Here is a 15,456-nt window from a genome sequence, read left to right on the forward strand (position 1 = left end):
GGAACCATCACCCTCACTAGTACGCCGAACTGAATACTGGTTGGAGAGCGAGATGCACTCGGGGGGACTTCCTGCACTACCTGCCTGGTCCTCCTCTCCTGTCGGCTGGTCACCCATTCCCTCTCTGTCTGCGCACTCCTTAGCTGCAGGGTGACCACCTCCTGAAACGTGCTATTCACGAAGCTCTCAGCCTCACGGATGCACCGCAGTGACGCCAGCTGCTGCTCAAGCTCCGAATCTCGGAGCTCGAGCTCCTCCAGCTGACTACACCTCCTGCATACGTGGTTATCCAGGACACAGGAAGCGTCCTGGATTTCCGACATGGCACAGGATGTACATTCCGTGGGAACTAACTTACAGAAGTAAACGTAAGACTAAAGGCGAAATTCGGCTCTTTTGCGCCTGCCGTTAGCGCACCGGGCCACCGCATCACCGTGTGCGGTGACCCCTTAGTGCCCCGCCGCATCCCCTTACCACCTTGCGGCAGAAATTCGGCTGCACCCCGCGAGGCTGTCACAGGCAGTGTCCGCGCCAGCCTGGCGAGTCCCGAGCCGAGGGGGGCGACCTCCGTTCGCGGGGCAGTAGTTAAAGGGGAGGTGCGGCTGCGAGCCGTGCCGCCATTTTCTTTTACTGGCCGACCTCCATGTCATCGGTCCGTGGCCCTGGCCGCCACCGGGTCTCTGCGCCAGGCTGCTGCCATGGGCACCACGCTGCCCTGGTGGCCGAGTTGGGGAGATTGGCGGCCCTGCAGAGCGCGCAGCGGCCCTCCACTTCAACTGAAAGGAAGGGGAGTTGAAAGCGGCAGCGCTCCGCGGAGCCTCTCCTTACGGGGCGCTACCTAATTTCACACCCTAAGAGTCTTAAACACCAGTAACTCCACTTCATAAGTACTTCATTGGCTGTAAACGCTTTGGGACGACCGGTGATTGTGAAAGGCGCTATATAAATGCAAGTCTTTCTTTCTAAAAGTCAGGCCTACCTTTATCTCCTTCTTCTTCTTGGATGACTTGCTTCCACATTAAAAATGAGTTTGCAGGTGACTGAGTCCAATGCGGGACCTACAGTCTCTGTCACAGGTGGGGCAGACGTTGGTCGAAGGGGCGGGTGGATGGGGTGCTTGGGTTGACGTGCACTCCTTGCGCTGCCTGCGCTTGGCTTCCGCTTGCTCCCGGCGAAGAGACTCAAGGTGTTCGGCGCCTTCCCGGATGCTTCTCCTCCACTTTGTGCGGTCTTGGGCCAGGGATTCCCAGGTGTCGGTGGGGATGTTACACTTTTTTCGCTCTCTTAGTTAAAGTCTTTATTCACACGATTATCAATAGTTACATTCATTAGTTTAACCAGTTACGTTAGAGAGAATAAAACGCTAATACTCACCCACCAATCACCTACCTGCAGTCCTGTGATGTCACTCCTTGCTTTTGCTGTTCTTTTGAAACTCGGCGGCCCCCTGGGCTTTTTATCCTGCCCTGCCGCCGATTCCTTTCAGGTGTTGCCTCGCTGTCTGCCTCGCTGTCTGAGGAGGAGGTGGTTGAAATGTATCTCGTCCAGTAGAACTGGTTTATGTTGAGGGAAAATTCCTGATCACAAAGGAACCAAAGCATGTTCGAAATATGATAGCAAAACACTGCGGATGCTGGAAATCTGAAATAACAATAGAACTGGGAAAAACTCAGCAGGCCAGGCAACATCTGTAGAGAGAAACGGAGTCAACGTTTCGGGTCGAAACCCTTCTTCAGAACTGAGGAAAAAAAGGCAGGAAATGAAACAGATTAAAAGGCAGTTTGGGGGCTGGGAAATGGGGGAGGGGATGAAAGAAGAGACATTAAGAGATATTCAAGGTGAGACGAGATGGTAATGGGACAGGTAAAGAATCAGACAATGGCTCTAGATGAAGTGTGAAATGCGCTGGCAGAGTGAGAGACAGCTGCCGTGTGGGAGAGAGAAAAAGGAAAAGGCACAAACCAAAAGTGTGGATAAAAAATATAAAAATATAATAGGGGCCGAGGTTATGATCTGAAGTTGTTGAACTCGATATTGAGTCTCGAAGGCTGTAAAGTGCCTAATCGGAAGATGAGGTGCTGTTCCTCGAGCTTACGCTGAGCTTCCGTGGAAATATTTCATGTTCGAAATATTTCTGCAGCATCACAGCCCTGAAGGAGAGGGGGGGATTTCCATTTAAACTGATGTTTTAGCTGAGCATTGCAGAACTACGCAAAAAGCTTTTCTGCGAACACTAACCACCCACTCAATCGAGTGGCTTTCTGAAATGAGCATATCTAACATTCAGTGAAAAAACTGCAGGAACTCCCCAGTCGCTGAGTTTTTTTTGTCCATATTCCTATTAATGCCGAAACCCAGTGTGGTGCTGAGCTACACAGACCGGGATAGTCCCAGATACCAGCCCTAGTCTCTGCTGAGTTAGCTAGTCTCGGGAAGGGCAGCAGTATTGTGGGGCTGCTACCCACTAGCTGAGGCGACTAGCATCGATGCATTTAAAGGGGAAGCTACATAAACACGAGGGGGGAAAAAAACAGAAGGATACGCTGATTGGGTCAGATGAAGGGTGGGAGGAGGCTCGTGTGGAAAATAAACACTGGCATGGACCTGTTGGGCCGAATGGCCTGTTTCTGTGCTGTAAATACTATATAATGCAAACCACCTCAGCTCTCTTTCCCCCCCACCCGCCCCCGTCTGGGGGAAGGGAGGACAGAAGGAATCAGCTCTGGTCCTAATCACTGTCTCGTCCTCCCTCCAGGACAATTCACGTGGATGTGAGCTAAGGGCAGGCTTGACTTTGATGGCCTTCCTGATAGAGCAGCTGCTGACACTCAGGCCGCGATTTAATGAGGCCGGGAAAGGACTTCCACCCACCCAGCTTCTCCGCCACTGACTCCAGCAAATGATACCAGGGCTCCAAGGGTTAAATTGCGAGGAGAAATTACACAAACTAAGGCTGTATTCCCTGGAATTTCGAAGGTTAAGGGGTGATTTGATCAAAGTTTTCAAGATATTAAGAGGAACTGAGGATAGATAGAGAGAAACTATTCCCACTGGCTGGGGATTCTAGGACTCTGCATAGTCTAAAAGATTAGAGCCAGGCCTTTCAGGAGTGAAGTGAAGTTGAGAAACATTTCTACACGCAAATGGTGGTAGAAGCTTGGAACTCCCTTCCACAAATGGGAATTGATGCCAAGTCAATTGTTAATTTTAAATCTGAGATTGATAGATTTTTGTTAAGCAAAGGTATTAAGGGATATGGGGCAAAGGCGGATCTATGGAGTTAGGTCACAGATCAGCCATGATCTCATTGAATGAAACCGGCTCGAGGGGCTGAATGGCCTCCTCCTGTTACGATGTTCCTATCCTGGGGTTGGCCTTATTTGCACTTCAGCCAGCTCCTAGCGGGAATCCCACATGCACCGGACGATGCCATTCAAAGACAAAGAAAATACTGCAAATGCTGGAAATCTGAAATAAAAACAGAACATGCTGGAGATACTCAGCAGGTCAGGCAGCATCTGTGAAGAGAGAAACAGTGTCAACGTTTCAGGTCGGTGACCTTTCGTCAGAACTGGAAAAAAGCAGGAAATGGAACAGATTTTTAAGCACGTGTAGGGGCTGGGAAAGGGGGGGAGGGGATGAAAGAACGACAGGGAAGGTCTGTGATAGGATAGAAGGCAGGAGAGGTTAAGAGACATTAAGAGATATTCAAGGCGAGACGAGATGGTAATGGAACAGGTTAAGAAACAAAGGCTGGCCCTCGATGAAGTGTGAATTGCGCTGACAGAATGAGAGACAGCTGCCATGTGGGAGAGAAGAAAAAAAGACACCGACAAAAAGTGTGGATAAAATATATCTATATGATAGGGGCCGAGGTTATGATCTGAAATTGTTGAACTCTGTTGAGTCCAGAAGGCTGTAAAGTGCCTAATCGAAAGATGAGGTGCTGTTCCTCGAGCTTGCGCTGAGCTTCATTCATTTGATGCCATTCAAAGGTCGGGAGCTGCAGGATAACTAGCCATGAGAGCATTTAAAAAAAATATATATATATTTTTATTATTATGGGTTAAGGTTGTGAGTCCATGTCCCCCCACTCTGGAGACTCGGAACATCGGTGGTGGAAGTCGATTCCATAAAATAATTTAAAAAGGGAGTAGGACAGGTACTTGAGGATGAGGAACTTACAAGGTTACAGACAAAAAGTGGGGATGTGGGACTAAACACGACTGCTCTTTTAAAGAGCTAGCACAGGCAGGATGGGCCGAATGGACTCCTCCTGTGCTGTAAGTTTCTATGATTTCAATAAACTGGAGTATGCCATTCAGCCCCTCAGTGAGAACGTGGCTGATCTGCATCTTAACTCCATCCGCCTATCTTGGCGCCGCATCCTTTAATACCCTTGTCTGGCAAAAATCTTATCGATCTCAGACTTAAAATGATTAATTGAGCCAGCATCTACTGCTTTTTGTGCGAGAGTTCCACATTTCTACCACCCTTTGTGTGAAGAAGTGGTTCCTAACATAGCCATAATCTAGGCTGACGCTTCAGCAGTTCTGGTATTGTATTCTCTCGCGCTGTACGTTGTTATCTCTTGCCCATGTGATTCAATCAGTGCTGTTTCAGACACCTAATGTCACTGTTGCTGTGCGGAGTGTGCAGCTGAGACCCTGCATTGCTGTGCGAGAGCCCTGCGGAGGCAGACCACACAGCTGCCGCACGTGACCCGAAACGCTGGCACTCTGACCAATGTGTGCGGTCAGGTCCTGCGGTGGGAATCGGCCTCCTCCTCCTCATGACAGGATATGTGGCACTGAAAGATAAGTGCGAATTTGACTGTAAATCATACAGGGACGGAGGGCGCAACATCCTGTGTTTCAGGCAGTCTCGCTGGGGAGGTGGCAAAGCTCAACCCTTCAGGCCTCCCTTCAATAAACATTTCTTAGAGCTCAATATGTCGAGGTTAGTTATCAGGCTATTTTAAAGGGCACTGTCCCCAGAACTGAAGTGAGAATCATTAACCATATAGGGTGATTTCTCCATCCCATGACTGTATTCCAAGAAGCAAGTCTCTGTCTCCACTCTGTGAGGGTAATGTCACCAAAATGTTAAACCCGATTGATAGGTCGTCGACAGTCAGAATATTGTTTTTTATCTTTTAAGCAAGAGGAAAAAAATTTACAGGGCTATGGGGAAAGAGCAGGGGAGTGGGACTAATTGGATAGGTCACACAAAGAGCCACCACAGGCACAGTGGGCCAAATGACCTCCTCCACTGCTGTATGATTATACGCTGAGCTGATGGTAGCTTAGTGGTTAAGGTGCCCAACAACAAAGAGGTTGTGAGTTCAGTACCCGTTACAGTAAGTTATGAAATTGAATTCAATAATTCAAAGAGCCGATGGGCCGAATGGCCTCCTTCTGTGCTGTATGATCCCATGAAATCTGGTCATTTATGGACTGGCACCTGAGAAAAAGACAGTTGTACAGCAGATTATTGTAAAAACCCAACTGGTTCTCTAACCTCCTTCAGGGAAGGGAACCTGCCCCCTCTACCCAATCTGGCCTACTTGTGACTAGTTTCACACCATGTGGTTGGCTTACGAACAGAAGAATTAAGATCAGGAGTAGGCCATATAGGCCCTCGAGCCTGCTCCAGCATTCAATAAGATCATGGCTGATCTGTAACCTCAACTCCACTTTCCCACCTCATCTCCATACCCATTGATTCCCCTAGAGTCCAAAAATCTATCGATCTTGGCCTTGAATATACTCAATGATTCAGCATCCACAGCCCTTCGGGGCAGAGAATTCCAAAGATTCACAACCCTCTGAGTGAAGAAATTCCTCCTCATCTCAGTCTTAAATGGCCGACCCCTTATCCTGAGACTATGCCCCCTAGTTCTAGACTCTCCAGCCAGGGGAAACAATCTCTCGGCATCTACCCTGTCAATCCCCTTCAGAATCTTGTATGTTTCACTGAGATCACCTCTCATTCTTCTGAACTCCAGAGAGTACAGGCACAACCCACTCAATATCTCCTCATAGGACAACCCTCTCATCCCAGGAATCAGTCGAGTGAACCTTTGTTGCACCGCCTCTAAGGCAAATATATCCTTCCTCAGATAAGGAGACCAAAACTGTGCACAGTTCTCCAGGTGTGGTCTCACCAAGGCCCTGTACAATTGTAGCAAGACTTCCTTACTCTTATACTCCAACCCCCTTGCAATAAAGGCCAACATGCCATTTGCCTTTCTAATTACTTGCTGTACCTGCATGCTAACTCTCCGTGTTTCCTATATAAGGACACCTAAATGTCCGGAGGGATGAACAAATAATGCCTGACCTCAATGGGAAGAAAGAGCAAACTTGCATTCGCGAAGCAACTTTCATGTCCTCCGGTCATCCCAAGTTGTTTCTGATAGTGAATTACTTGTGTAGGCACTGTTACAGTGGAGACAGATGCGGCAGTTAGTGAGCGCACAGCAAGGTCCCACAAACAGACAATGCGATACCTCACTAGTTCATTTGTCTTGGCGGTGTTGGTTGAGGAATCGGTGTTGGCCAGGACACTCGATGCCCCCTATTTTGAAGAGCCCCGTTGAATCTTTTTGCATCTGCCTGAAACAAGCCAATGAGGCTTCAGCGCAACGTCTCGTCTGAAAGACAGAGCCTCCTGAAGTGTCAGCCTTGGGTTCAAGTCTGCGAGTGGAGCTTGAACCCATACCTTCTGAGTCCGAGGCGAAAGTGCCAAGCCAGGTGTTCCTCAGTGAATGAAATCAGCTGGCCATAGATGGCATGTTGTTTAGAAGATAGGAGTAGGCCATTCAGCCCTTCGAGCCTGCTCTGCCATTCAATGAGATCATGGCTGATCATCCAAATTCAGTACCCTGTCCCTGCCTTCTCCCCATATCCCTTGATCCCTTTAGCCTTAAGAAATATATCTAACTCCTTCTTGAATATAATAGAAACATAGAAGATATAATAGAAACATAGAAGTTTGCCTGCTGATGCCAGAGGGTGAAAATTATGGCCATGAAATTCAATTGGGGATCTACCGGAGTTATGGCGAAACACCAGTTGGACCCCTGCTGAATTTCAAGGCCTAAGCGTCCTGTATAAAGTGGGTGAAGGAATGTCCCATTTTCAACATAAATTTCCAGGGGGGGTTAATGTAAGTACAGTCCCCACCACCGTCCCTGCTTCTTACGGGCAGCGCTAACCATTTGCCATTTCCACTGACGATTACAATTGTCAGTTACAAAGACGCCGCTTATGACATACAGGAAACTCTGGTATCCGGCACCGACGGGACCAGGATGGTGCCGGTTGATTAAAAATTCTGGATGACGGAGAGGGTCATCTACCGAGGCTATTTTTAACAAACAAAATTTTTTTTTAAATCAAGAAATGTGCAATATACAGTAATTGGGTACTCGCCTACAGAATGTTGTGTTAAATGGATGGTGGAAGATGCTTGATTAGGTACAGTACTGCCAGTTGAGGGTAATCCACAACTCTAATTACTTAACAGTAAAACAAAACTTATACAGTAAGCGACTGTATACAGTACTGTAGTAGACTGTACACTTATTCCAAGTCCTTTTGCTTGGACCAACTTTTTGGGAATTCCATAATGCAAGATGGGGGAGATAATTCACGATAAAGATGGAGGGACACACAGAAAAATGGCAGATCGGAAGAAAACACCGGCAGCGCGGGCGACGCACACAAAAATGGCGGATCGGAAGAGACTACTGGCAGCGCGGGAGAGTCAGACTCCTGTTATTGAGGTGTTCGGACTTCAGACAGCGCCAAGAAGCCGAGTAGTGGCAGTTTGGAGAACAACCCCCACTGACTAACTTGGCCACCGCGGGAGACTCGGACTCGGCAACATTTCCGGCTATTGAGGTGTTTTCGGAGTGAGAATTTTGCCGGTTGTTAGAGAATTCTGGATATTTAGGTGCCGTTTAAACGAGAGTTTCCTGTATTAAGGGCGCCGGCTATTTCAGCCAGACTTTGTCATGCCGCTTTCCTTTCTTGCCCTGCCACTCTGCCTCTCCTGTTCGGTTGGAGAGAAGGTCGTTTCCATAAACTTCCAGGCTCCTGTTAAAGCTGAGCATTAATGGTACGCCTGGTCCTACAGTCGCCCAATTGAAGCCGATATAGGCGGTGGACGGTGTATCAAGTAGGGGGAATTCGGGAGTTAGCTGTGCGACTAGCTACCCCTGTCCTCTGACAGTGACAGCTGGGAAAATAGTGAGACAAACCTGGATTTGCAATTCCAAACCGTGATTCTATGTTCTTCCCTTTTTCTAACCAAGAGCCACCGTTCCAAACAAACACTTGCTCGGGGGGTGGAGGTCGCTCTCTGGAGTACTGGGACGCAGGCCCACTCTGGGAACGATTTCCACACTCCTGACTTCTGATGCCTTATATCAGAATCTTAACACAATGTCAATTATACAAGGATCGTTTGATTTCACACGGGACAACAGAAGGTGATTCTCTGCCCTCCCCCACCGACCGGGTATGAATCATTTTTACTCTTGCAGCTGCATGTACAGCAGAGTCTCAATATATTGAGGTCCAAAAGGACTGGCCAAGACTTTTATTATATGCTCTCTCCAGCAGCCGTCTCTCTCTCTCTCCCTCTCTCTCCAGCAGCCGTCTCTCTCTCTCTCTCTCTCTCTCTCTCTCTCTCTCTCTCTCTCTCCTTGAGGTTGCCTACACCTGCAATTTTGTGCATCAGACCTGAAGCCCAGGAGCCAGAAAGTGCCCTGTTGTATCATTTTAGTCAGGCGCACTGGGGAATAACAGCCACACCCCCACCGTGATCCGATCTAGTCCCTTCTGCTTCCAGGACACAACCACAGATGAAGGTTATTCATGAATAGCACTCGCTTCTGGAAAAACCCACAGGCGGAAACAGCTGATGAACCAATGGGGTATAAAGCAAACAGAGCACCGCTGGCTCTCTGAGGGAGCGCAGATGCCTGACACATGCCTGCTTCAGCACTACTCTTTGTCTCTCTCTCTTTCTGTCTCTCTCTGCCTGTGTGTGTCTCTCTCTCTGCCTGTGTGTGTGTGTGTCACTCCCCACCCCATGGACCTGTTTTACGAATCCATCAGAATGCAGTAGTGAAGGAGGTGGGAGAACGGGGTGTGGGGAAACGGGAATGAAGGAAGAGGGGAGAAAGGAAAAACAATGATGGGGGGCGAGAATGAAATGGAAGGGAAGGAGGAGAGAAACTTAGCAAAATAAAGGTAGCTTGGTTCCCACAAGAAATTATTGTTACTGTGATTACCGTGACTTTTGGTATGTGAGTAATCCATGGGAAATGATAGCCCTAGGTATAGGAGTTGGCTGTTCATTATCCTCTAGGGCTGGAGACAAGGAGGTGGAGAGGGTCCCAGGGCACTTGAATGATTAAAGGCAACACTTCTTGGAGCAGCATTGTGCACGGCTAGGAAGATGCAGATTCAGCAGTAACTGCGGTTGATTTTAGAAGGGTAGTGATTTGATAAAGAATACCAGCTGATCCATGCTTTCTTTCATTGAAAACAGATCCACAATCTTTTCATTAACACACAGGCCTTTAGGGTTAGTTCAAATGAGAGTCATAACTGAGTGTGTTTTAGCTGCAGAGAGGCCTCGTAGTAGGTTGTGGAGGAGCTGGAAACTGAAGGCGTCGGTGCTATTGGCTCTCTTTTCAGTCAGTGGCTGAGTGGCTGGGTAGGTGCAGATACTCAGCATTACAAACTGTAGTGTTCGTCTACATCGCTAACATGCCAGAACACCCGACTTGTGCCCTGAGCAATCTTTCTGTTGAGAATGATGTGGTCTGACCACTCCAAGAAACACAAAATAGACTGGCAGTTGGATCCAGCGAGATTCTTCCCTGACTCCAAAGAGATGTAATAGTTTGCGGCTCATGGATAAAGCCCGCTGCACCCAGCAGCACAGTGCGTGTGTTCCTAAATCTGCCCCGATATCGATGTTGTGTTTGCCTCCTCCTCTGACTCCAGCGTGCAAATTGACAGTCCGTGCAAGAGTGGAATTCAAGTGAGGTTCGGTTTCTCTGGTGCTCAGTTGGTCTGAATTTGGGCCAAGCAGCATAGAATTATACAGATTACAGCAAAGAAGGGAGGGCATTTGGCCCGTCGCTCCATGCTAATGCTAGCTCGACAACTGGAGCTATCCACTCCAATCCCATTTTTCTTCCCTTTCCTGGTATCGTTCTTCCTTTTCAAACACTTGTGCCATTCCTTTTTAACTGTGCCTTAATAGTCATTTTTGGTAAAACGTTCCATGGTCCACTAACCCTCTGTGTACATACATACATATATATATTATATATATATATATATATAATATATAAATCCTGAGTTTATACCCCCTTGTTACTGATTCACCAGCCAATGAAAATAATCCTTCACTATTTATTCTGTCAAACCCTTTCATAATCCAGAAAACCCCCATCAGATCCCACTTTGATATTCTCTGTTCGAGTGAAAAAGCTCCTAATTTTACGAGCTTTTTTTTCCATGTATAACCTTTCAATCCTTGTATTTTTGTAGCAAATAGTCACTGTACCCGTTCCATGGCTCTAACAGTCTAGAATTGCAGGCAGCACTCCAGATGAGGGCTAGCCAATGTCTGTTACAAATACAGTATAGCTTCTCTGCTTTTGTATTCATTTTTGTTTTTCATACAGACCCCAGCATCTGCAACATTTTACTCCTTGTGACCCCACCTCATTGTTCTTTGATGTAATGTTTTCCTGACTGACCTGTTTGGACACCATTCACACCTTTGATTGCTGTGATTATCTCTCTGCTGAGGTGTGATAAATGGCAGTTAGAAAGATTACTTGTAATCATCTGGCATTATTCTCTGACTATATAAGCTGTGTCTTTATGCATCTCTCCACTTCACCTGACGAAGGAGCAGCGCTCCGAAAGCTTGTGATTTCAAATAAAACTGTTGGACTATAACCTGGTGTTGTGTGACTTTTTACATTTGTCCACACCACAGAAAAGCCTGTTTGACTTGTTTTGTATCCTTTTCTACCTGGATTTCCACCTTTTAAAGATCTCATTATTCCTCCACCCTGTTAAGAATCCTACTAATTTAGGGCATACTTGCTTCTGTGTTTTTTCCCCAAAATGTATTACTTTGTATTTGATTGCACCTGCCACCTATCTGCCCAACCTGCCCGTGCCCTCCTGCATTCATCCTCACAATTTGCCACGCCCTCTAATTTGGTATCGGCAAACTTGAGTGTCACTCTTTCTGTGCCTTTGTCCAAATCAATATAACTGGAAAACAAAAGAGGTCCCATCACGGATCTCTGGAACTCTCCACTACCCACGTGCTGCCATTCCAAAGAAAAATGTACCCTTTCTCTCCATGTTGTGTCCCCCAGCATCCCTCTCTCGCTGCAGCTGTGTTCCCTTTAATGCCATATGCTTTCGTTTTTGCATCAAGTCTTTTATGTGGCATCTTATCAAACCACCATCTGAAAATCCATATATGCAACAACTACCACATTTACTTAATGCACTCCAGAATTTCCTTGCAAAATTTCAATTATTCAAGCATGACCTACCCTTGAAAAATCCACGCTGACTGTTCCTGACTAGCTCGTGACTTTCTAAAGGTTCACTACAGCCACTAATTTCATCCCATGTTATGATCTCTTGTGGAGGCTACCCTCAATCAGGGTAAGACCAACTGGCCAATCATTTGCTGGCTTATCGCTTGCCCCATTTCTGAACGGGATGCAACATCTGCCAACCTGCAGAATTCTATTTCCGAAGACTTTTTGGAAAATTGGAGTTGGTGTTTCCACTGTGCTCTCAGCAGTTCTCCTTCATTCGTGCATAAAATCCTAAGCTGCAGTAAAATTCAATATTGGGACCATAACAAAGCTTTCATGTATTGAAATATGATACAATCAAGGCTCCCCTGTAATCTGAATGCCGCTATTTCCAGATTTTATTTTGAACGCAGTACCATGTTCAATAAACAATATTGGATCATGCTTTTATTATTTTGCTTGCAACTGATGTAATGGGCTACATTGAATCGAAATGCATCTTTGATGGGCACAAGGCTACATGATTACATCAATGTACTTTAAATGTAGTTCCTTGAGCTGCAGTCTGGAAATCTGAAACCATCTTCCACTCACGTCTCCTCAGTCCACTTGCATGCCTTCCTGAGCATTTCTACGTTCAAGGCGCTATATAATTGCAAGTTGCTGTTATTGTGAGAGAATGTTTCATAAGAAAGGCAAAATATCCATGCGGTTGACCCTACTCTTATTAAATAACACTAGGGTCGTTAACATTTTGTATTTTTGATAGGAGTTAACTCATAAATGCTTTTATTTTTAAACCAGAAGTTAGTTGAGTTTCTTGGCTGATCATAGTTTTGATAAACAAATAAATTCAGTTGCAATAATTCTTTTATCGGTCACTCTTTTTGTCTAGTGTTCAGGAAGATTGGATTGAGGAGAAGTGATTGGAAGGGTGGTTTATGAGGATATACGTGTAGCCTGCAAATTCCAAAGGTTCCTTATCTCGGGAATATTTTATTCTGTTTCTTGGCTTTGAATTAATTATAAATAAATTGGTTGGAAAAAAAACACTGGCCTTTTCTCCACCCTCCTTTATAAAAATAAAGAATGGTTGGGCAAATGCTTACATGAAAATCTTGTCCCTTTCAAAAAATAAATAAAGCTATTGGGTGATGGGTGGGGCTGAGGATATTTTTTCACTTTCTCTTTCCTGTAATGTAAGTACTGTGACGCAATACCTCGCCCCACGCAGTATCCAGGCAGTAAGCTATTGTTCTGAGATTGATGGCTGCCCTGTTGGTTCAGTCCATTGATCCCGTGTTCTAGGGTTTCTTGGACCTGCCTCGCCCGAGCTCAGCTGGCACACAGGCCTAAAGCCGTTACAATGCCTGGTTAATTGGAGGAAAACACCTGCTTACAGCACTTGCACAGTTTCTCCGTCTTCCTGTACTGTTATTATATACACATGACTCATAGCACTAGACCTTGCCCTTTATATTTATTTATAAAAGGTAATTTGGTTGTACGTGCAAGCATTTTGAGTCACTTTATAAAAAAAAAATGCAAGCCTGTACCATTTTATTTGAATTTAAAAGCTTTTTGAAGAAATAACCAGTGCTTCTTTCATTGCTGAGATAGTGATGCAAAATTTCCTGTTTACTTATGGAGCAGTCAGTTCAGGTTTGGGCGTGGCTAGGAGCACAATCGTCTGTCTGACTACAAGTGTGTGTGGTTGTAATCACGCTCATGGCTGACTAACAGCTTTGAAAGGTAGTTGCCCAACATCTATTGCTGTAATCGCAGTCATTAAAGGAAGGTTTCACCCTCCTTCCCCATCTACCTGCCTAAAAGGCGGTTTTCATTGGCCCTTGTCTTATTCTGCTTCCCTCCTGGCAGGCTACCCATTTTCAACTTGAGCTCATCCGAAACTCTGCCGCCCGTATCCTAACACGCACCAGGTCCCGTTCACCCGTCATCCCTGTGCTCCCTGACCTACATCGGCTCCCGGTCCACCAACGCATCAAATTTTAAATTCTCATTATCGTGTTCAAAACTCTCCATGGCCTCGTTCCCTTCACCATCTCTGAAGCTCCTACAACCCTCTGAGATCTCTGCGCTCCTCCAATTCTGGCCACTTGCGCATCCTTGACTTTCATCCCCCTTCAGTTGTCTAGGCTTAAGGCCCATGCCTTCAGTTGCCTGGGCCCTAAGCTCTGGAATTCCTTCCCTAAACCTCTCTGCCTCTCTTTCCTCCTTAAGACACTCCTTAAAACCTACCTCTTTGACCAAGCTTTTGGTCATCTGCCCTAATTTATCCTTATGTGGATCGGTATCAAATTTTGTTTGATTACTCTCCTGTGAAGCACCTTGGGATGTTTTAACGTGTTAAAGGTGCTATATAAATGCAAGTTGTTGTTGATGATCTGTAATGCATTGCCTGAAAGGGTGGTGGAAGCAGATTCAATAGTATCTCTCAAAGGGAGTTGGATATATACTTAAAAGGAACACATTTGCAGGGCTATTGGGAAAGAGCAGGGGAGTGGAACTAATTGGCCGCTCTTAACAGAGAGCCGGGCACAGGCACGATGGGCTGAATGGCCACCTTCTATGCTGTATGATTCTATGAAGGACTATATTTCTCTTGAAACTTGAAAAAGAAAGAATGACATTTATATAGCGCCTTTCATGACCACCAGACGTCTCAAAGCGCTTTACAGCCAATGAAGTACTTTTGGAGTGTAGTCACTGTTGTAATGAGGAAAACGCACAGCAAGCCCCCACAAACAGCACTGTGATAATGACCAGATAATCTGTTTTTTTGTTATGTTGATTGAGGGATAAATATTGGCCAGGACACCGGGGATAACTCCCCTGCTCTTCTTTGAAATAGTGCCATGGGATGTTTAACGTCCACCTGAGAGAGCAGGTGGGGCCTCGGTTTAATGTCTCATCTGAAAGACGGCACCACCGACACTGCAGCACTCCCTCAGCACTGCACTGGGAGTGTCAGCCTAGATTTATGTGCTCAAGTCCCTGGAGTGGGACTTGAACCCACAACCCTCTGACTCAGAGGCAAGTGTGCTATCCACTGAGCCACAGCTGACACTAAATGCTGCTGAATAAGACTGGTATCAATGGCTAAGGCAGTGCTGATTTTTACACTGATTGGGAAAAAAAATACAATGTACCTGAAATTTCTTTTCATTTAATGGGTTGAATGTCAACAACTGTGAATGGTTGAAATATGTAATAATAACATTTGTTGCAATTAGCCCTTTTCCAGCCAGCTTCAGAGCTTTCCATGGGGAAAGGGAGTCAGTTTACTTGTGATTGTGACTGAATCCATTCTTTTCCAGTAAACACACTATCGGGAGCCACAAATACGTTCAGTTTTGCCGTAAGTTTGATATGGACATTAAGCTTTACATGATGGAGCTCAAGGCGGTTCGCAAGGACCTGATACGTACGGTAAGTGATTTTAAAGTTCCAAATTCTGATTGTCAATAACTTCATCTTAAAATCAAGTTTAAGGTACGAGTTGGGGGAATTCAGTAGTATGAAAGACACTTGACTGTTCATCTTTAGCACCCGGTTATTGGCCAGATTGAGGGAGAGGAGGTTTAAATGTGTCCTCTATGTCTCATTTAATGATCCCAAGTTAAATACTTGGGCGGTCTTTTAAAAAAAAAAAAAAAGTAATGAAAATTCTCAAGTTTACCTTTTTTTGTTAAGGATGAATCAAACTCGTTTTTGTGCCCTAGTGATTTTTCTCCTGGGCTGCTTGCAGCAGTGTTCTGGAGATTAATCTTCAATTCCCGGAGACGCCAGGGTAAGACAGAGTGTGGGCACGGCAGATTTTACGGAGCTGCTGCACG

The 15,456-nt window shown here is 46.0% G+C and overlaps 1 protein-coding gene across 1 annotated transcript in view; it reads left to right on the plus strand.

Annotated features, from left to right (window-relative positions):
* LOC147105051 (phosphatidylinositol 4-phosphate 3-kinase C2 domain-containing subunit beta-like) overlaps window positions 1–15,456 on the plus strand; it is a 166,572-nt gene that overhangs the window by 42,121 nt on the left and 108,995 nt on the right. The window contains exon 6 of the mRNA XM_086011098.1: window positions 14,938–15,049. Within this exon, the coding sequence (XP_085867224.1) occupies window positions 14,938–15,049 (112 nt within the window). The remainder of the gene's footprint in view (window positions 1–14,937; window positions 15,050–15,456) is intronic.

This window comes from Somniosus microcephalus, chromosome 18 (assembly GCF_052327205.1).
Source record: "Somniosus microcephalus isolate GS21.2 chromosome 18, FLI_Smic_1.0, whole genome shotgun sequence".
NCBI classification, from domain to species: Eukaryota; Metazoa; Chordata; class Chondrichthyes; order Squaliformes; family Somniosidae; genus Somniosus; species Somniosus microcephalus.